Here is a 21,264-nt window from a genome sequence, read left to right as displayed (position 1 = left end):
TATTGGAACACCCACCCTCCCCATTCACCTCATCTGGCCCCCAATGACTTCTTTCTTTACCTGAAGATAAAGGAAATATTGAAAGGAAGACATTTTTATGACGTTCAGTACATCAAGGGTAATCCGAAGACATTTTGATGACATTCAGGACATCGAGGGTAATCTGATGATAGCTCTGATGAACATTCCAGAAAAAGTTCCAAAATTGCTTTGAAAGGTGGACTAGGTGCTGGCATCAGTGCATAGCTTCCCAAGGGGAGTGCTTCGAAAGTGACCATAGTGATACTAAGCAATGAAGTATGTAGCACTTTTTCTAGGATGAGTTCGTGAACTTAATTGTTCGACCTCGTATACTAATTCATTTTATTATGGTTGTTATCCAGATTTCCAGGTCCTGAATTTCAGACTGAGCTCACAGCCTTTTACTGCTGCCCCTATGGCCTGGACCCAGGGAAGTTGGGGTGTTTTTAGAAGTCATGATAGAAAAACTTATATGTATATTTATGAGCTTACAGGGTGTTTGTAGAAGTCATGATACAAAAACAGATATATATATTTATATATGCATATGTGTGTGTGTGTGTGTGTGTGTGTGTGTGTATACCAAAAAAACCCTATACATTTAAAAATACTGCAAGGTTGTGACTTCCTGAGCAGGATGGATTGGGCACATAGCCAAGGTCAGCAATGCCCCTAGTCCTGAGGGAGGCCTTGCCGACCCTGCCCAATAAGTCTTGTGCCTGGATTAGCACTAGAGGTCATGCTGGGTCCCCAAGTATCTGAGGACTAGAGTCCTAGGAGCAGGCCATATAGCTGGGGGTTGGCTTGGGAGCTGGGACAAGACTGTTCTCATAAGGGTTGGAGTAGGGGCCATTAGATGAGCCCCCCTTGGCTCCCTGGGAGTCCCCTGAGCTGTAGTCAGTTGAGATGCCAGAGTCGGACACCACGACGTACAGGTACTTTAGGTGAGGTGGGGTGGGGGGCAGCTCAGGGGGCAGTGCCCTCGGGCGCAAGAGCTGAGAGCTGGGGTCCAGGATGGTGTACTCAAAGCTGGCAGCCGAGGCCCCCTCTGGCTTCAGGGCCAAAGTAGATGAGCAGGAGGATGCTTCTGAGCCTTCATCCATGGCTGCTATGTCCGAACCATCACCAAGCTGTGGAAGGTCCTCGCTAGGCGGGCTCCGAGGTAGCAACCATTTGTCCAGTACCAGGTAGGTGTCCTGGGCATGCTCACTGCCCACTGGCTCCAGCAGGGGCCCCTCAGCATTTGCCCCTGGTTCCACTGCTTGTGTCACCCCCCAGCAGCGCTCAGAGAGGACTTCCACGGGGGCAGATGGGTCCTCTGTAAAGGGGGTGTAGGGGCTCCACCACAGACAGCCGTCGTTCTGGTATAGCCACAGCTGGGAAAACAGCACCAGCTGGCTCAGAGATGAGTTTGGCCACAGGAGCAGGGAAGCCACAGGCCCTGAGGGGTCAACCAGGCCACCTACCTGGAAGTTACCCTTGTGGGTGGTGAAGAGACCCTCAAACTCGCTCTCGGGGCTTGGAATGCCAGGCCAGATCTTCTGCTTCAGAGTCCTGGTGAAACCAAAAAAAGAAGTACATGGGCATGTGTCATTGAATACTCACCAATACCCTCTCCGCACCCAGTCACAAGGGCACAGACACTCCTAGCCCCTGGCTGTGATGAAAGCAGATGAACACATACGGACTGGGGAGCAGGGGCTTTGGCTGAAGCATCTGCAGGGCCCTATAGGAGGGCAACTGAAATAGGATTTTGAAGGACGTATAGGATTTCAACATATACTGCCTTGTGTTCACTAAACCTGGCTCAAGCTTGCCTGGAGGTCCAGTATGTTACTTCTCTCACTCCTTGCCATGGTTCTCCAGTGCATTCAGAATAAAATCCAATCTCCTCTCACAGTGCTGCAGAAAGCCCTGCATACTCTGACTTTGTCACCTCACTCTCATCATCTACCACTCCCTCTTAGCACACTCTGCTCTAGCCATAGAGCTCTTGTAGCTGCTTCAATGTCAAGCTCATACCCACCTCAGGGTCATGTTACTTGGAGTTTCTTCTCCCCGATTTTCATGTGGCTGCCTTCCAACCTTCAGATTTCCACTCTGATCTCACCTCCCAGAGGTCTTCCCTAAACATCCTGTCATGTCCCCATATCCCATTTGTTTCTGTGCTATCATCACAATCTATAATCAAATATCTGTTGGTTCCCTTGTTTGTTGTCTGACTCAACTATGAGATCCACAAGGTCAGGGACATATCTGGTTTGCTCTCCACTTTTTCCCCCATGCCTAGCACATAGCTGGCACTCAATTGTATATTTTCCAGAGAAATAAATGAACAGGGCCTCGAAAGACAACTAGGAGATTGCTGGGTGGGCAAGGCAGGAAGAGCATTCCAGGCTGAAGGAACAGCATGTGCTAAGGCTTAGGGGCGTGAAACCACGTGGTGTGTGCTTAGAATTACAAAAACCTCAGGATGGCAGGTCATATCATAAAGTATCTGAGGAGCTTGACAACAGGGATGGGGAGACACTCGGGCTTAAATCTCGTTAAGCCCATCTCGTTGATTTTATAAAAGTTGATGAAATTGGGAAAATTAGCAAAGGAATCCAAGACGGGGCAGCCACTGAAGTAGAAGGAAAACTAGGTGAGTGTCCCTCAGAGCAGAACATTTTAAGACTCTGGGTCTGGACTGTCTTACATCCCAGCCCTGCCGAACACTGACTGTGTGACCCTGGGCAAATGCCTGCCCCTCTCTGAGCCTAGGTTGCCACAGTGAAAGGGGGACGTTGGTGGGAGGGGTCTAGGAAGGGGTCGGTGCCAGAATATGGAGCTTACCGGCGGTGGGCGAGCAGGGCGAGTACGGCCAGCAGCAGCAGGATGAGCACGAGGATGAGGGACAGCGTCAGGATAAGGGGGTCCAGGTCTGGAGAGCCGGTAAGCGATCAGGGCGGTGGGTTTGCCCCATACTCCGCCCCAGCCCCTTCTACACCCCTGCCTGGGGCCTCACCACTAGCCGTCAGCAGTGACGCAGGCTCCGACCAGGCGCTCCAGAAGCCATCGAAGCTTGGCTCGGCCATACGCGCACGTACCATGAAGGTGTAACGCGTTCGGCCCCGCAAGTTGCTCAGCACGCACTCAGTGCGGCCATCCAGGATCTCCACCTGAGGGCGGAGCGCGGGTGAGAGGTGTGGGCAATACCCGCGGAGCGAACAGCGACGGGCAGGTAACGCGGACCAATCAGAGAAAGGAAGAACGGCGCCCAAGCTCGGTGGAAGGGCGGGAGGGCAAAAAAAGTAGGAGGTGGGGCCCAGGAAGGCTCGGAGACAAGCAGGATGGGGCACCGAGTAACTCGGAGACAGAGCACAGAGGGAGCGGGGCCATGAAGGATCTAGGCTTTGGGACAAGTTAGATTCAGGTGAGCTGGGAGACACTGAGAAAGGGGCCTTGTCGGAGCTTCTTGGGCTCTAGTGCAATAGGATGTCGGGCGTCAAGGGCGCAATCTCCAGGGGCGAATCCATGAGGGTGGGGCCGTGGTGATCATCTGGGCGGGACTTAGAAGGGTTGGGCCTTTGGGGAGGGGCTGTAGGGGCGGACCTTACCCTCTGCGCGCCCCCTGCTGCGCTGCCTGCAGAGATGTTCACTTCGTAGCGGATGAGGTTCGCCATGGGGGCCCCAGGTGGTGGGAGCCAGCGCAGTATCACGTGGCTGCCTTCGTCCGACCGCCGCGCCTGCAGCCCCGCGGGGGGGTCCAGAAGCACTGCCGAAAAGGGTTGTTCTGGTGGGCGGAGACCGAGACCCCCTCGCGACCACTCCGGCATTCCGGGCGAACTTACCCACTTCGTTGATCTGGATGACACGGCGGTAGCGTGGAGCGCCGGAGGAGGCCGCTGTGACGCGCAGCTCTAGGGGCACGAAGCTCGACGTGTCGGCCGTAGGCAGCGAACACCAGAAGCGCACAGCTCCACCGGCCGCGGGCGCCTGGTGCAGGCGGCATGGCTTCCATGACTCACCCCTGTGTGCGGAGTAACCGGGGAGGGTAGGGAACAAGTTGGGAGGTACTGCCTGGACCGTGGGCGCATTTTGGACACTAACACGAGGGGGCGTCCCATCCCCGACGCACGCGACGCCTTAGACCTGATTTGGAGGGGTGTGGTGTTGTCCCAGACCTGATGTTTGGGGTTGCGCCCCTGCGGTGATCACCGAAGTGTTCTCGCCCTGGCCATTAGGAGACGTGTCAGCCCTGACCCCGCAGTCTTCCCACCAGTGACCAACAGGGGAGATGCCATTCGGCCCCGGCCCCAGCCCGTGCCTGCCCGTCCCTTCCACCCGTGGGGGCGCTCTGCCTGCCCCGTCCGACTCACTCGAGCTGGTAGGAAAAGCTGTAGTTGTCGGGGCCGACCCCGGCGCTTGCCGCTTCCTCCCAAAAACATACCAAGTCCTCCAACCGCTCGGTGAAGCACAGAAGCTCTTCCGGCCCGCGGGCCGCCAACAGGGCCGCTTGGGGGGGGGCAAGAAGAGGGGGTCAGGAGAGCCGAGCCCTGTCCGAGAGCCCCAGCGCCCTCCCCCTCTTTCCCGCTGCCTGTTCGGACAGATAAGACAAAAGCCCCACCCCGCTCTCTACCCCAGCGCGGCCCCTCGAGGGGTGCGCAGAGGTGGTGTCTCCCCCAACTGTTAAACCCAGGTTGCTCGCCTTACTGTCACCCCAACACATACCCGCCCACCCCGCGACCGGCTGCGCGCAGCGTTCAAGGCCTCCGCTTCCAGCTGCCGGGCCCTCCCCAGCCTTGGACTAGCAAGCCTGGGGGTGTGTGCGGAGGAGGCGGGGCCCCCTATCAGCCTCCACAGGCTCCTCGCTGTCCGATAGCGCCAACCGTGCCCCCCACCCCCCTCCCTCACCGGTCGGGGCTAGGGATCTGGTGCCCGCACAAACCGTGTTTACAGTAGCCTAGGGCCAGGCCCCTCTGACTCGCACCCGGGCTTTTTCCTCTCTCCCCATTGGAGGGTCTGCTAGTTCCCCTGACCTCAGGGACTCTAGACCGCAGAGCCCAGACCGAATACCAATACCATTAGGATGTAGTGTGTGCCAGGCTCTCTGGAAGTCCCTCCCCAGCTTCTCCCCCAGAACTCAGTCTGGGGACTTAGACCCCCACACACACAGACTCCCTGCCGCATGCCCCACCAAGACCCACTCTAGGAGTTTAGACACCAGGATGGCCCCCAGGACACAAGCGAGAAATTCAGGCCCCAGCATTGCCCTCCAAGACCCAGTGCGGGGGCCCACACACAGCTCCATCCTTACCTTTGCTTTCAAACTCGGGGCCCGGGCGGTGGGGTGGAGGAGCCCAGGCGGCCACAGCCAGCAGGAGACAGAGGGAGCCGACTCCAGGCCAGAAGGGCGCCCAGAGGTGATCCATGATGCAGCCCCTGCCACGGCTGGCCCAGAGCTCCTGCCCTCCCCCTTCCTCCACCTCTGGCACACTCCACAGCTGGGTCAGCAGCTGCCTCCGCCGGACACAGCTGACCAGGCCCTTCCCGGCCAGGCGCCTCCAAGTGGCAGCTTCCCCGAGGGGGCGGGACCAGCAGGCAGCCCTGGCTGAGATAAGCGCGAGGCAGCAGCCCTGCCCGGCCCGGAGGGAAGAGCAGGGGCCCTCCAGGGCCCCGCTGCCGCTTGAGGGGAGGGAATAGCTCCGGTTTTCTGCGTCAGACACACTCTAGCTGTGTGACCCTGGAAAGGTGACCTACCTTATCTGAGCTTCAGCCTTCTCATCTGTGAAATTTGGCTTGGCATATAGCAAACATTCCAAAAATGTAAGCTACAGATATTATCTTGTTGATCAACATCTCTTCCCAGTCTTGGTAGGAATAAATAATCATCGTAATAGTGACCAGCTGTTGAGTGTGCAGTGGTAGGCAGTGCGGCCAACCTGCATGTACAATATGATCCTATGTTTGTAAAATGACATATATTCTGGAGTGTGAGATTTTATTTTTTCTTTTGGAAAAACATTGCTGTTTACATTTGTATACTCGGGATTTTATTTTACAAGGAGTATGCAGTTACTTTTAATAGTCTGGAAAGTAGTTACAGAACACACTATAGAAGCTATCTTTGGGCCGAGCTTAAACTGGGTAAAATCCACAGAGGTACACGCTTGGAGGGGAGATACCTACCGCACTGCTCCTGCCCACCTAGGTTAGCTAAGCAGAACCCTCCATTCTATGGAGCACAGTGATTGGTTCAGAGTGGGCATGTGATTCAGATGCAACCAATGAGCTTCCATCCTGGGACTTTACCTGTCATTACTGGGAGAGGTGGTGTCGCTTTCTATTTGGCAACAAAGTGGACAGATGGAGTAGCCAAGAACATTTTTTGCCAGTAGGAGTGAAGAAATTGCTTGGTGGTGAAACTAACATAGGCTTTTGCACCGTCTGTTCCCTCTGGTGGAAGGCTCTTCCTCTAAATATCAGGGGTCATTTCATTTCACTCAGGCCTCTGCCCAAATGTCACCTCCTTAATGAAGCCCTCCCTGACCATCCTATTTAAAATAGCAGCCCTCCCATCCCACACTTCCCATCACCATTAAATGGCTTATTATTATTATTATTATTTTATTATTATTATTTTGCATCCCCTTAATATCACCTACCATATGATACTGATGTTTCGTTATTGATGCACTGCCCCCACTAGTCTGTTTTGTTCATTTCTGTGTTCCCAGCACCTAGAACAGAGACTGGCACGGTAGAAGCTTAAGAAATATTTGTGGAGATTAGAGAAAACCCCAGCTGAGAGATGTAAGGAAACAGTTGGTCTTGTGCTAGTCACTAGATACAGCTGTGACTGAGTCCTCCTGCACTTTTTAAAAACAGAAGTGAGAATCTCTTCCTCAGGAAATTGACATGTGGACTCTGTGTTGTGAGAAAAAGAGGCAGGAACTTTAAAGTGTTCTTAGAAGAGGCAAACTAGCCCAGGGGTTAAGAGCACATGTTCCGGCACATGGCAGGTTCTTCAGGTTGGCCCCAGCCCTGCCAATTCCCATGCTACCTTGGATAAGTTACTTAACCCTCCCTAGTCTCAGTATTTCATATATAAAATAGGCAAAATAGTAGTGCCTACTCCATAGGGCTAAGTATCAGGATTAAATGAAATAGATTATGTCAACTTCTTAAAACAGTGCCTGCACATAGTAAGTACTGGGTAAGGATAGCAAGTATTTTATTGATATATAATTCACATATTACATCATACAGCAATTATTTTCTTAAGCTAGTTCAAGGATATTGCTACTTACATCCAGTTGGTCCTAAGGTCTTAATACTCATAGCAGCCGCCCCCCTAAAGCCTGTAAAGTAGGATGTTGTGTACTGCAATGTCTTTTACCAGACCCTACATTATGCTTAGATTCTTCTATCTTCTCTTTCACCCCAGACAGGGCCTGGGCATCCCCCATTATTCCTCCAAGGACAATGTTTGGAACCCTGGGCAATGATTTTTGCCCATTCACCAGAATTCTCCCTTTTCCTAGTAACAACATTCAAATGTAATTTCCATTTTTGTGCCCTTCCAGATTTCACTCCTGTGACTTGAAATTTCTCTGTCCCCTCAAAGAATGGGGAGAGGACCCAGGCCTGACTGATCAGCATATTTCATTCCTCTGAACACAGTCTTTGGTTCAGAGGTGGCCACATGACAAAAGTTCGTCCAGTGGGCATCTCCTCGTGTGGGGCTTTTGCTGGAGCTGATGGGAAAAAGCAGTTCTCCTTGCATGGGAGGATGGAGCTGGTGGGATTTAAAGCTGGCACTGCCTGCAGGAGGTGTGAGCCTGCCATGGAGGAAGGCGATGTTACTTAAAATGTTCTTTTGGCTACTGTAACCAGGACCCAAATAATAGTGACTTAAGTAAGATAGACACTTATTTCTCTCTTATGTAACAATCCAAGTACCAGCAATACTATATGGCAGCTCTCTGGTCTCAGACAGCCATGCTTTTTCCAGTTTGTTGTTCAGTAATTTAGAGGGTGTGAATCACCCAGTCCAACATAATCCACCCTATGTTTTATTTCTAAACAGCAGGAGGCAGAAAAGGAAGAAGGGCAGGACCTGGCATTTACCCACATCCTTTCCCTTTATATCTCATTGGCCAGGACTTAGTCTCATGGCTACATTTTGCAGCAAGGAGACAGGAAATGCAGTTTTTACTCTGGGTGACCAGATAAAAATCACTGGTTCTATTACCATAGGAGAAAGTGATTGATTGGATTTGGGGTAGAGGGGACAATGGACAGTCTCATTCTTAGAGCAAATTAGAGCGAAGAGACAGCAACGAAATCCTGGTGACATAGTTTGACTCCATGGATCCTACTGTGCCTGAAGCTGGGAAAATGAATCTTTTCAATTACATGAGCCATTCATTTCCTTTTTCTGCCCATGTCTGTTTGAATTGGCTTTTTCGACTCTTTAAAATAGAAAATCCTGATTAATAAGTGAGCTATACAGCCCCTAGATAGTGTCCAGTACAGAGTGGAGTGCAAAAGTGAGCATGTTATTATCATTGTTGTTGTTATGACTCTGTTGCAGGCGGCCCTATAACTTACTTCATCTCTGCCTTCTCTGCCTGTTTCTTCTTCCTACCCCAGTACTGACAGACAACTCACCTTCTCCTTTTATCCTCAGTCCTTATTGACTCAGGGGTGATGATGTTAGTTGTCTGATTCCCACGGGATTTCATTTCTTCATCTCCCATATGCACAGCAGACAGAAAGCATATTGCCCCAAAAATGTTGGGGGAGAGAGTCCTGAGCCCTGTGTGTACGAGAGCCCCCGATCCCACCCCCACCAGTGCCCCAGCATCCAGTCATGCCTCACCCACCCCTTTCCTAGGGCTCTTTGTTTTGTTTTTCCTTTTCTTTTACATTTTTATTTTGATGAAGAGTGAACATGAGGCACAGGTGCAGAACAAACAAGACTGATCCCTATTTCATAGCTTTGATCACTGTTTTCATCCACTTCTGTCAGTTCTGATGCATCTCCAACAGTTACAAGATTTCTCTGGGGAAGAGTCTGATCCCCAGTATGCGATGGAGCCCTCCACCAGCCACGTGGCTGGTGGCTTTGGAATAGGGATCCGGTGCCAAGAGGGTCAGCAGGATGGGGCCCAATAAAGTTGAGGGAGGGGCACAGGCTTTGGAGCTCAATGGGCTCTCCTGGGGAACAGGAGCTTTCTGGGACAGAATGGTGATAGAAGCTTCCCTCGGGACCTGTGTCTTGGAGGCAGGAGAGGGCCACCTCAGGTTGGGGAGACTGAGGTTGTGTGCCAGGCCTGCTCCTTCCGCCGCAGCATGAAGTCTCCAGGGGCGGCTGGACTCATGGCATAGAAGACGTTGGCATTGTCAGGAATCAGGAGCTCTGGCCAAGTGTGGACAAAATGATGAAAGGCCCACACAACCTCAAACTTCCCCTACAAGGGACCTAGGTCTAAGTAATCTTCTGCCATTTACCCTGGGGCTGGAACAATCTTGGGTCTCCTCAGCTAGTGCGAAGTCAACCTCATTCTCCTCTCATTGGCAGAACCTAGGCAATTTCCCACTTGAAGCCACAGAACCTCATGTCTCCTCCCCACCACAAACCTGGGCAACCTCCTGCCATTTCCCATGGAGTCTACACAGTCTGCACTACAAGCCTGGGCAAACACAGGCCCCAAATCCTAAACAACTTCCTGTCCTTCCTACCCTTCCCCCACAGCCAATTCCCAGCCAAGTTCATGCTGTTCTCACCATGAACTCGGACAACTTCTGACTTCCTCCTTCCAGCCTGCACAACCTGTGGCCCTCACACTTGACACCTGAACAACCTCATACATTCCTTCCTAATGTCCAGCCTACTTCATATCTGTCCTTTAACATACCAACCGCTTGCCTCTCCCTTGCAAAAACTGGACAACCTCCTGCTCCCCTACCCTGAATTTCAATACCATATGGCCTTCTCCTGTGCCAAGTTCAGATACCTTCAGAGTCCCCATGCTGAGCCTGAACAAACTAATTTCCTCTCAAATTGAAGCCCAGACCCCCTTCAGTCTCATACCCTACCAGGTTGAGCCTGGACAACCTCATAATTTTATAATTTAAGCCCAGACAACTTCCTACATGCCCTCTCCTGTTTGACCCTGGACAATCTCATTTCCCCATAAATCCTAGGAAGACACCTTTGGTGCCCCCTTTCCTCACACTGAGCCAGGACAACCACATGACCTATATAATTGAGGCACAAATATTTTATTGCCTCTTTCCCCCACTGTGCTTCATCTTACCCCTACTCTGTGCCTGTACCACCTCATGGCCCTGTTAGGGCCATCCTTGACTCTGGTCACTTGGCTGCCCTTCCAGTTGCCCCCTAGCCCAGGTTCCAAGCTGTCTCTGCTCACCCCTGTCCCCAGGAAGGACTTGGAAGAGCTGGTAGTCACAGGCCCAGGGCTGGGCCACATTGTGCTTCTGCAAGGCTCTCTGTACCACGCTGGGGGCCTTGTCCTGACTAGTGAGCTGGGAAGAGAAGGTATGAGGTGAGCTGTGATGGCCTGAGCCCCAAGGGCAGGGCTGCTCCCAGCAGGTCCTCAGCCCAGCCCCTCACCAGGATGCTTCGATACAGGTTACCGTGGTCGTTGTCGATGCTGACGCGAATGACCCGGACTTCCAAGCCCTGCTGCCCCACAACAGGGGTGGGAGGGCAGCTCAGGGTCAAGGCCAGGGGCAGCTGTAGGCAGTGGGAGTGGCAGGCTGAGTGGTGGGACAGCACTAGGCCCCTCCCTCATTGATGTATTCAATACATGCCCCTACACACCCGGAGCCTGGGGACACACAGTTAAGGTACACATACAAGCCCACATCCGTACAATCCCATCACCTATGGATCCTCATTCCCTGTTACACAAATTTACTTATGATCGATAAACACACAAACCCATGTTTACACATAAGAAATCCTGTATACACAGCACAGTGAGCATACACATATGCTCACAGTTGTTTTACATAGATACACAAGTACATATCCATGAACAGCCCTGTACATGGTCCCGTGGATATTTTGGATATACGTGGCCACATTTCTCCTTTAGGTATGCAAATTTCTGGGTACAAACATATTCTCGCAAAAGTGTGTGATTGCACCCCGGAGTGCCCTGTGGGTGAGCAGACACACAGGCCAGGTCTGAGTACATGCCAGATGCACGAACAATTCCTCAGTCGGGGCCATGAAGATGCACATGGTCCCGTGAAGAGAAACCCTAAGTGCTGAGCAAGCCTGAGTACGATCTCCTCTGTACACTCCTGGCCCCAAATCCCGTGTATACACACACATACTGCCCTGGATGCCCACAGTCCCACATACACACAGGCAGGCCTGGTACCTTGGTGCTGGGGCCCTGGGGCCCTGGAGAGGCCGGGGGACTTCTAGGCGGAGGGTCCCTGGTTCTAGGACTGGATGGGGGGGACCCTGGGGAGAGACTGGGCGAAATGCAGAGCCTGAGGTGTGGTGGCTGCCCTGACTTCTGACCCTGCCATCTCCAGTCTCTTCACCAAACAGGATGCTCACCTGGAGGTGGGGGATGAGGGGTCCCCAGGACTTCCACCAGGGGATGAGCCTCTCTCTCGGGACAGCTTCCTGAGGATGGGCACAGGGGCTGAGGCTGAGGGCACTCTTTCAGGAGCCGCCTCCCTCATTTCTGCCCATATCATCCCACACAGACACCCCGAGACTCACGCACTGAGACGCTTGGTGAGGCTGATTCGTCGCCGCACACGTGGGGAGCTGGGGCAGGAGGCGGCTGGAGGCTCAATGACACGGGAGATGCGGTAACTGAGGGGTCAAGATGCAAATGGGGGGATGGATTGGGAGACAAGAGTTAGAATAATTTGGGAGCTGGGTTTTGGGTGTTTTGGCACCAAATGTTGGGCACCAAATGTCAGGGTCAGGGTAGTAAATGGGGTCACACAGCATCAGTGTCTTATTAGGGATGAGATGGATGGCTTGGTTGGCAGGTCACACAGGGATTCACAGGGTGGGACTAAGAAGTCAAACTGGGTCAAGGATGGAGTTCAAGTTCAGATAATCATTGGGACAACGGTTAGGGTCATGGATTCAATAGAATGAAAGGAAACGATTGGGATAGCTGAGGTAGACAGTCAAATATACGTCAAAATCGAAGTCAGTTACTCAAAATTGGGGGTCAATGGTTAGGCTCAGCAAGTCAGATGGGGCTTACGAATGGGGTCACAGATCAGATAGGTTCAGAGATGCAAACAAAACAGACGGGATGGTTAAGTTGAATAGTCAGCTGCATGTTAAAGTCAGAAAGTCAGATGCAGTCAAAGTCTGAAGTCGGAGGTCACTTGGGGCCCTCAGTTGGGCTGGAGATAATGCAAGTTCACAGGTTGGGGGGCAGGGCTCAGGAGGGGCATATTACGACTTGGAGAGGTGTACGGGGTAACCAAATCCAGGGTGTGATCCAGGGTCAGCTGGGGTGGGGCTGGGTTAGGCCACAGGGTGGTCACCTCTGTTCCTCGCTGAGCTGGCGCTGGGCACGCAGGGTGGCCAGGATGGGCGGGCGGGGGCTCAGGCAGTAGCCACGACAGCGCCTCTGCAGCTGCTGGATATGGGCCAGGATCTCCCACTCCTGAGGGGGTGGCTTCTGAGACCCCACCCATGCTCTGCTGCCACCTTGGTCTTCCCCCACACCCACCCCAGTCCCTACTCACCTTCCTCCTCTTCTCAAAGTTGATGAGATCCCCCTGGGGGCAAACTTTGTCTGAACTGGAGTCTCCAGGGTCAAGGAACTGGAGTCTCCAGGGTCAAGGATCAAGGGTCAAGGTTCCTTGGGATGTCAGGAACCCTACTGCACTAAGGGGGCTGGGGTTGGGAATGCAGGCAGGGTCAAGGGTGGGATGTCAGGAGGCCCACTGTGCTGCAGGCAAGGGGTGCTGGGGTCAAGAATCAAGGGGCAGGAGACAGACCTCTAGCATGTCCGGCAGGGCTGTGTCCAGCATAACCAGGTCCGTGAGAAAGGTGCCGAGATAGGGGACCGGGCCTGGGGGCAGTTTCTGCGGTCCCCAGAGTTCCAGTCACTCTCAGCTATCACCAAGCCCATTGTGCTCCCTTCCCCTGCAAGGGACCCAGCTGTTCCCCATCTGAAACGACATCACTCACCGAAGGCAGGCTTCCTGGGGGGTTGTCCGCCTCTTGGAGTCCGTCAGTGGCCTCCTCCTGGGGGGGGGGAAGGACTGAGCAGTCCTGGGGTCTCTATGAACCCTCCTTCAGGGAAGATGCCTCAATATACACCCATTTTGCTTTCAGCAATCACAAACAAGTTGCAAAGGCCATACGCAAGGGAAAATGAACAGGGGGAGGAAGGCAGGGAATAGATAAGCAGCAGGGGACTGGCCCCACTGGGGGTGATCAGAGGTGGGACTTGTGGGTGCCATGGCATCCAGGGCCGGTCTCAACACAGGTTAGAATCTTTGTCCCAGGCCTGGATGGAACAGGTCCCCAGGCAATCCCCTGGGAATGCCCTGAACGCCTTCATGACATTGCTCTGCCTGGTAATTAATTATATCATTGCAGGAGCAGTTGTTATTGCACTGTGTGTCTCCGCTGTCCGGAGCCTGAATCCCCCCCAGAGCAGGAACTGTGTCTTTCTGGTTCATGGCCAAGCCTTCTGGCACAGGACCTGGTACACAGTAGGTGCTTAATGCAGAGCTCCTTGTTCCTTGAGATCATCCTTATGTGAGATATTCATTTACTCACAGATATTGAGCTCCTACTCGGGGCCAGGCACTGTCCTGAGTGCAGGGGAGGCAGCCATGAGCAAAACAGACAAAAACCCTGGCCTTGTGAAGCACACGTTATGGAGGGAAAGAGGCAACAGCCAAATGAACGTGTAATTAAGGACATGCAGAGATAAGAATAAGGGGGGAGGAGGTGGAGACCCTGGGCGGACGGGGCGCAGTGAGGGCATCCTGTCTCTGAGGGTGGAGACCTGCAGGAGGTGAATGTGAAGAATATTTCATGTATTCTGGACTCACCCTAAGCACCAGCCTCTAATTACACTTAGAAGCTTAGTCTGACCTGTTGGCACACAATGTTTTAGTTTTGCTTATCAAAGTCAAGTCCCTGGCACAATTTTTTTTTTCCACTCTTTGCTATGACTCTAGCCTTAAGTGACCTTTCCCTGTAACTTCTGGTATTTGTTGAATGAATAAATAAGGCAGTTACCAAGTGTGAGCTATCATGAGGACAGCTGAGGCAGTAAAAACATGGGGCTGCCCACATACAAGTGCAAGGTCATTCCTGAAGTTAGGGAAAGGACGCTGAATGTTAGGACATGTGATGCCTTGACCCTCCCAGGTCCCCTCCCCAGCCCTCTGTACCTGGGAAAGAATCTCTCTGCTGCTTAGATGGTTGTTCTCATCAGAGAAAATCTGTGAAAGTTTCCTGAAAGTGGATAACGGTTCCCTGGGGACACAGGAGAGGGGTCAGGAGTCGGTGGCTGGGAGAGTCAGAGCTGCAATGGGGTGATGAGGAGGTCCCACCCCAGCGCCCCCCCACCCCCCATTCTTGCTCACCTGCTCACGGCGCCCCAGCTGCTCTTGAGCCGATATATAGGGTTAGACTGCAGGGCAGACAGGATGGCGCGCAGGGAAGAGAAGTTCCGTAGTTCCCTGCAGCGCTGGGGAGTGGGGTCGGGGCGCTGGTCAGACCCCAAGCCTGACCCCCAGGTACGATTTCCTTTTGATCTCATGACTTCTAACCCTAGGTCAGACCCCGACGACTCGTCCCACAGCTGCCATGCTACCAAGACTCAGTCTCCTCCTCCAGCAGAACCTCCCCCCCCACCGGGAGCCCCAACTCCCCCACAGCTGCCTCCACCCCTACTTCTGACCTTGGCTTCTGGGGTCCCCACTCCTGTGTCTCCCTGGGCCCTAGACGCGCCCACAGCATCTCTTCTGGACCCAAACTCCTCCTCCCTGAACCCTAATCTCACACCAGGTTTAACCTTCTGTTCCTCCCCTCCCCCTTCTTGCCATGCCCCAACTCTCTCTCTCCTGGACCCCCATTTCTTACTCTTCCTCTCAGCCCCGAGGCACATGCCCGCCCCCAACCACTCTCTTTTGGGACCTCTGCCCCCTTTTCTGGGCTTTGGTCCCTCCTCCAAGCCTATCCCGCCCCATCACTCCCCATCCCATCCCATCCTCTTACCCGAAGACCCGTCCAACGTCCCTCTGCTGTCCCGGGCCCAGCCTGGCATAGCCTCTTCCTAGGCTTTTACTTAGGCACCTCCCAGCCCCAATTGTCTCCACATTCCCAGGCCCCTGCCCTCTGCCTTCTGCCCGCCCCCTTCCTCTCTTCCGACCTCGGTTCTGCCTCCATCCCCCATCCCGGTTCCCTCCTCTCCAACTCGCACCTGGGCGATGCGGATCCACTTCTCCAGCCTCTGCGCCCTCTGAGGGGCGGCCAGGCCTGGCGCCCCGAGCACCGAGCCCAGCACGCAACCGGTCACTGTGTTGAACTGGGTCACAGTGGCGCGCACAGTGGGGGCAATGCCTGCGGCCCCTGGACGGTCCCGCTGTGACCACACGGAGCCCAGGCACTCCCAGGGCCGCACGCGCAAGAAGAGTTCCTGAGCGGAGGCGGGTGAGTGGTGGTGGAGGATGGGTAGGATTTGTGCTCAGTGGGACCTGCCCCCCGCCCGCGCCACGCCCCTCCCGTGTCCTCACCGCATCCATTAGCGTCAGCTGCTCTGCCACCTCGTCTACACTGAAGTCCAGGAGCTCAGGGCCTTCCTGCACCAGTCCTTCCTCCTCTTCCAAGCAGCCTTCCCGGGAGTCTGGGCTGGGGGTCTGGGCAGTTTCCGGAAGTCCTGAGAGAGCATTAGAGCGAGTTAAAAACTCTCAGGTGTGAATTCAGGACTGTCTCCGTTACCTTTGGCAAGTCCCTTAGCGTTTCTGAACCTCACTTTCCTCATTTGTTAAACGGAGACCTCCTTGAATGTGTTTAAGGACTTAGAGCAACAGCAACGATCACTGAGCACCTCGTGTGGATTAACTCCATAACTTAGAACACTTACTAGTGAGCCAGGTACTGTTACCCACCTTCCATGGGTGGGAAACAGGAACAATTTGCCCTAAGTCACACCGTCAGTAAAGGGCAGGGTAGGGCTTTGAAGCCAGGTACTCAAAGGCCAGTGTAGAAAATAGAGCTTCATAACGTTGAACCTGTATTAGGATAAGTTCCTATGCCCTTTTCTTTTCTAGAGATGTGGTATAACTGTGGTTAAGAGAAGGTTATTGTTGATCAAATATATGGTGATGGAAGGAGAACTGACTCTGGGTGGTGAATACGCAATGTGATTTATAGATGATATAATATAGAATTGTACACCTGAAATCTATGTAACTTTACTAATAATTGTCACCCCAATGAACTCTAATTGGAAAAAAAAAACACCCAAAAAAAAAGAAAGGGAGAGAATGTTATTGTCAGCAAGTGCCAAGTTCAGATCCAATGTGTCCACTGGGCTTGCTGTGCGAACAAAAGCAAGCCTTTAAACCTCTCTGTACCTTGTTTTCTTCATCTGGATTAAAAAGAAAAATCAAACAAGATCATGCATACCACACTTCTGTAAAGTGCTGAAATATGCCTTTACGTAGTGGGTTTCAGTGGTTGCGCCCCCTAGGGGACATTTTGGAAATTGGCATCTACCAGAAGGGGGGCCCACAAGCGCAGTGAAGAAATTGTGCCACCCAGCCTCCAAATGTCCCTCTAAGACATTTGTGTCCTTGAAAAACCTGTTTACAATAATGTAGCACTCAGCTACCTTGCTCATAAACACTAATTATTTTGGTTCCAGGAATGCGAGGACTGTGAAAGTCTGGACTTTGTTTTGTTTGGAAATTGCAAGTGTTGTTCACCATTTTGGAAAATGATTATCACCAAAGTCTATGCTACTGCGTCTGCTTCCCCAGTGCACTCCCCTGCATTAGTCGGTGTTTGTGACTGTCACATTCACCATGACGCTCCGTCCAACAGACAAAGGCACCAGACAACTTTACCACGTCTCCTAGTGAGGCATGCCAAACATCCATACCTCAGCAAGCATAGTCCATGGATGTGTAAATTGCTTTCCTTTTATTTTCCTTTGTGTTACACTTACAGCATCATATTATGATTTTCAAATTATCTGTGTAAGTCGGCTCGATTATCTGCCTTTCATTTCAAATTGGGACAGGTGACATTGCAAAATATTAGTTTGAAAAAGTAGGCATTGGGGAAAAGAATTGCACCCAAATCTAATCAAACCTTCAGATCTTACAGTAAATACGGGGGATAGAGGGACATAGTACATGTCACCACGACAAAGCAAACAGGCAAATGCAGAAGAATGTGAAACATTGCCAAGGACAAATGACCCATTTTTTCCCCCCTAATGGCATTAAACAAAAGGCAAAGGACTGTCAAAGAATAAAAGAGACCAAAGAAACACAAACGAATTCCTTGAATGGATCTTTGGATTTTGAAAAAACAACTGTAAAAAAGACGATTTAGGGGCAATGGGAGTATTTGACTATGGACTGGGTATTTTTTTATATTAAGTAATTACTGCTTATTTTGTTGGAAATGATTGTGGGAATGAAGGTTATATATATTTTAAAGTCCTTGTCAATTAGGTTATAAACCTAAATATTGATCTGTGAAGTGACATAAGTCTGGGATTTGCCTTCAAATCATATTGAAAAAAATTTTTTTTTTCAAATTGATAATTGTTGAAGATGAGTAGTGATGGGTGTTTGAGTGTCCTTTATACTATCTGTCTACTTCTGTATGTGTATGAAATTTTCCATAGTAAAAAGTTATCCCAAAATAAAAATATGAAGGTTTCCAGAACCTGGCATACAGTAGGTGTTTAATAAATGTTCATTTTCTCCTCTGACCTCAAGAATTCATAGCTTAGGGCAGCACTTTCAATAGTTTTCTGCAATGGTGACAATATTTTCTACCTGTGTGGTTCTACGTAGCTGCTGAGCATTAGATATGTGGCTAGTGAAACCAAAGAACGGAATTCTTATTTTTAACTTAATTAATTTAAGTTCAGTTTCAATACCATCTGGGGTTAGTGGCTACTGCATTGGGCTGTGCAGTTCCAATGACTTGGAATCAGCTGCTGAAATTTTTTTTTCTTAATTAGTTTCAGGTGTACAAAACAACATAGTGATTAGACATTTGTATACACTGTAATAACCCCAATAAGTCTATTACCCATCTGACACTGTACATAGTTATTACAATATTATTGATTATATTCCCTATGCTATACTTTACAACTCTGTGACTATTGTTTTAAAAATTATAGTTGACATTCGATATTTTTTATATTAGTTTCAGGTGTATAGTGCAGTGGTGTGATCAGCTCATGAAGTCTTGAAAGCAGCAGAAGAAAGACGCTTAGTAACCAGGAGGGAAGATGGAGAGATAAAATACATATAAATAACTGAGACTTTATTAACAGGAGACAGAATGCTACTTTGTAAAGTGGAGAGAAATGTGGCCACTTTAACATGAGGATTAAAAGATGGGGATTAGGGATATAGATGCTTTTGTGATAGGGATCAGATGAAACACAGATGGGTGAAAGATGATACTTTATAAGCAGGATGCACTTATTCATCGCTATTCCTGCCCCTGGTGACAGAGTTGGGGACAAAACCAATGAGTGCTATGCAGAACAATGAGGCAGGCTAAAGGGTCACAGAGTGGGATAATATATTTGTTGCGAGGGGATCAGCGAAGGCACGTCTGAGGAGCTGACAACTGAACAAAGACACAATTAAAGTATGTGGCTCTTTTTCTCTCCCCTAAAAGCTGTCTACAACAGAGGTTGGTAGATATTTCTATGAAAGACCAGGTAGTTCACTGACATCTACCACACAAGAAAATAAAAGTATGGCTTCTTGTATAGATTTCATTATAAGTGGTCGATTCTAATAAATAAGAATCAGTGATAACAATAATGAAAATACTACTATTTGCCAAGCCCTCATTGTTTGTTTACTTGTTTACTGATTGTCTTCCCCAGGGAACTGAGAGTTCCTGTCCACTGTTATGTGCCCAGAGCTCCCTGAGGGAAGGAGGGAAGGAGGCCCCTGGGGAGGGTGCAAGCAAGAAAGGCCTGCTTAGGGCTCTGTCAGTGCCCCAAACCCCTCACCTGCCCATGCCTGGGACTGCTCCTCTTCTTCCTGCTCTCGCTCAGACTCCTCCAGGAAGTCTCCCAGCAGCTTCTCTGCCTCCAGGGCCTCGGTCCCCAATGGGGCAGCCCAGCCCAGAAAGGTGCGGACACTGCCTAGGTTTGAGTGGGCAGGAGGGTCCCAGAAGTCCTGAGGGTGGTCACGCAGCCAGGAGCCCAGCACAGACACCACAGCCCTGTCCAGAGGGGCAGGGCCTCAGAGGCCAGCAGGGAGCTCTGCAGCCCCCACTGATCTGACCTTTGACTTCTAGGACCCCTATCCCCCCACTGCTACCCGATGGGGAAACCAACCTCAGGTTCTTGTTGAAGCTCAGATCTTGTCCCGCTGTCTTCTTGATCTCTACCCTGGGAAGAGCCCCCCCCCCAAATCAGTTTAAGAAGGGGGGCTGGGAGGGCTTAGGAGGAGGGATGTGGGGTTAGGGGGTTTCCTGCTTCTAAATCGGAGAGGGTCCGGGTGAGGGTCTGTGGTGGGAACACGAGGTTTCCCATTGATACTGACCAGGGCGGCAGGGGTGGCGGTGGTGGTGGTAGGAGAAGGCCCAGCACTTTGTCAGTGGGCACAAAGGCCCGGTGGGTGGCCAGGAAGGCAGGCACGAAGCTCGGGTCCTGTTGGCTGTCTCCAGACACCAACTCCCACACCAGCCGGTCCAGACGCGCCGCCCTCAGTGCTCGCACCTTGCTCGTGCGGTAATGGAGGAAGGCGTCGGCACTGGGGCTGGGGGCCTGCGAGGCGGGGAGGCAACGACACAGAGGAGTAGATCCCGCAGCACCCTTTTCCAATCACGCCCATTGCTAGCACCGCTCTCGCGTCTGATCCTGTCCATTCCTCTGGATCTGGCCCCCTCGATTCATTATTCTGCCCGGTTTACAAATGACCTGGACACCCTCATCCTCCCAGGCCCCGCCCTCTGCCCCCACTCACTTGTTCCCGCCCACCCCCAGGCTGCTCTCAGCTCTCCAGCCACGCTTCACTGGCTGGCCGGGTCCCAGACCTTCGCCCCACCCATCCTCACCTGGACGCTTCTAAAGACCACCCCCCCAGCTCCGCCCACTAACCTGGCGTACCGAGGCCCAGCCGTCCAGTTCGGTCTACATGTCCCGCTCGGGAACCTCGCCCTGACCTGGTCCCGCCTCACTCATCTACCCCACTCACCTGGTCGCCCACCTTACGTGTCCACCTCTAAACCCCTCCCTTCCCTCAGCTCCGCCCCTCCACTCGCCCTAATCTCTGTACCTCCAGGCCCCTCCACTCCGCCCCGCCCGCCCTTCAACCCCCTTCTCACCTGGCCGTCCCGAGGCCCTTCCGCGGGGCTCAGGCGCTGACTGCGCTGCCGCCGCAGGGAAACACTGTACACTGCGCCGTTCTCGGTCTCCTCGCCCCAGTCCTGCAGCGGCGCCTGGACACCGAGGGAGGCTCAGGACGCCGCAGGGTACCGGGTCCCGGGTCCTCCGCTCCTTTCTCCCGCGCGGATTTAGGCTGGGCCTTTCCCGCTAGAGTCAACGAGACTTGGGGCGGGGTCCCAGGCTAGGAAAGTGCCCTCAGCGCCGCGGGTACCCTCCTCCCTGGTTCTGGGAGGATGAGGTGGCATTTGGGGTCCAGTCTCACAGAGTCTGTCTCTGGCTCCTCCGACAGACGCCCTCAGAGACAACTCCCCCCTCATCCCTAAGAGGAACCAGCCACTTCAATGGGTCAGAGGCCCGGAGGCCCGAGGTAGGAACTCCTGGGCGAGTCCGAAGGGTCCGGTTTGCCGGGAGACAGGGTCCGAGGGGCGGGGACCTAGAGTTTCTGAATCTGGAGGTCGCCAGGAATGTGAGATCCTGGGACCTACGGCTCCCTTACCAGGGCGAGCTCTTTCCCTGCTGTCCGCTGCATGGCCCGCGCCCGTCCCGCTCAGCGGCTGAGTGAGGCGGAAGGGCCGGCGGCGGCGCGCAGTGGCAGGGCACTTGGGGCTCG

The 21,264-nt window shown here is 52.4% G+C and overlaps 2 protein-coding genes across 2 annotated transcripts; both read right to left on the bottom strand.

Annotated features, from left to right (window-relative positions):
* Window positions 1-681: 681 nt before the first annotated feature.
* On the bottom strand, window positions 682-5,607 carry EPOR (erythropoietin receptor). Its single transcript, XM_033133472.1, has 8 exons — window positions 5,321-5,607; window positions 4,383-4,518; window positions 3,855-4,033; window positions 3,621-3,778; window positions 3,029-3,182; window positions 2,857-2,944; window positions 1,488-1,575; window positions 682-1,397 (listed from the first exon to the last, which is right to left on the bottom strand). Exons 1-8 carry the CDS (start codon window positions 5,433-5,435, stop codon window positions 795-797), a joined length of 1,521 nt encoding a protein of 506 aa, XP_032989363.1. The 5' UTR covers window positions 5,436-5,607; the 3' UTR covers window positions 682-794.
* Window positions 5,608-8,922: 3,315 nt separating this feature from the next.
* On the bottom strand, window positions 8,923-21,238 carry RGL3 (ral guanine nucleotide dissociation stimulator like 3). The gene is given in 20 exon segments (XM_033133441.1): window positions 8,923-9,343; window positions 9,345-9,427; window positions 10,443-10,557; window positions 10,646-10,768; window positions 11,424-11,520; window positions 11,609-11,677; window positions 11,777-11,872; window positions 12,568-12,689; window positions 12,772-12,804; window positions 13,027-13,113; window positions 13,220-13,276; window positions 14,440-14,524; window positions 14,635-14,738; window positions 15,474-15,689; window positions 15,787-15,929; window positions 19,272-19,486; window positions 19,602-19,655; window positions 19,810-20,033; window positions 20,594-20,707; window positions 21,151-21,238. Coding segments are annotated over 20 exon segments (2,475 nt in total). The 5' UTR covers window positions 21,184-21,238; the 3' UTR covers window positions 8,923-8,938.
* Window positions 21,239-21,264: the final 26 nt, after the last annotated feature.

The sequence above is a fragment of the Rhinolophus ferrumequinum genome, chromosome 18 (assembly GCF_004115265.2).
Source record: "Rhinolophus ferrumequinum isolate MPI-CBG mRhiFer1 chromosome 18, mRhiFer1_v1.p, whole genome shotgun sequence".
NCBI lineage: Eukaryota > Metazoa > Chordata > Mammalia > Chiroptera > Rhinolophidae > Rhinolophus > Rhinolophus ferrumequinum.
The sequence above is the reverse complement of the archived record's forward strand: the minus strand, read 5'-3'. Positions and strand labels throughout refer to the sequence as shown.

What these genes read in the sequence shown, in the direction of transcription:
- EPOR (XM_033133472.1), bottom strand. Translation starts at nt 5,435, where the DNA reads ATGGATCACCTCTGGGCGCCCTTCTGGCCTGGAGTCGGCTCCCTCTGT. An exon ending in AGCTTTTCCTACCAGCTCGA is followed by an intron (nt 4,034 to 4,382) that starts GTGAGTCGGACG and finishes CTCCGCACACAG; the next exon opens with GGGTGAGTCATGGAAGCCAT. An exon ending in GCCCTGCTCGCCCACCGCCG is followed by an intron (nt 1,576 to 2,856) that starts GTAAGCTCCATA and finishes TGGTTTCACCAG; the next exon opens with GACTCTGAAGCAGAAGATCT.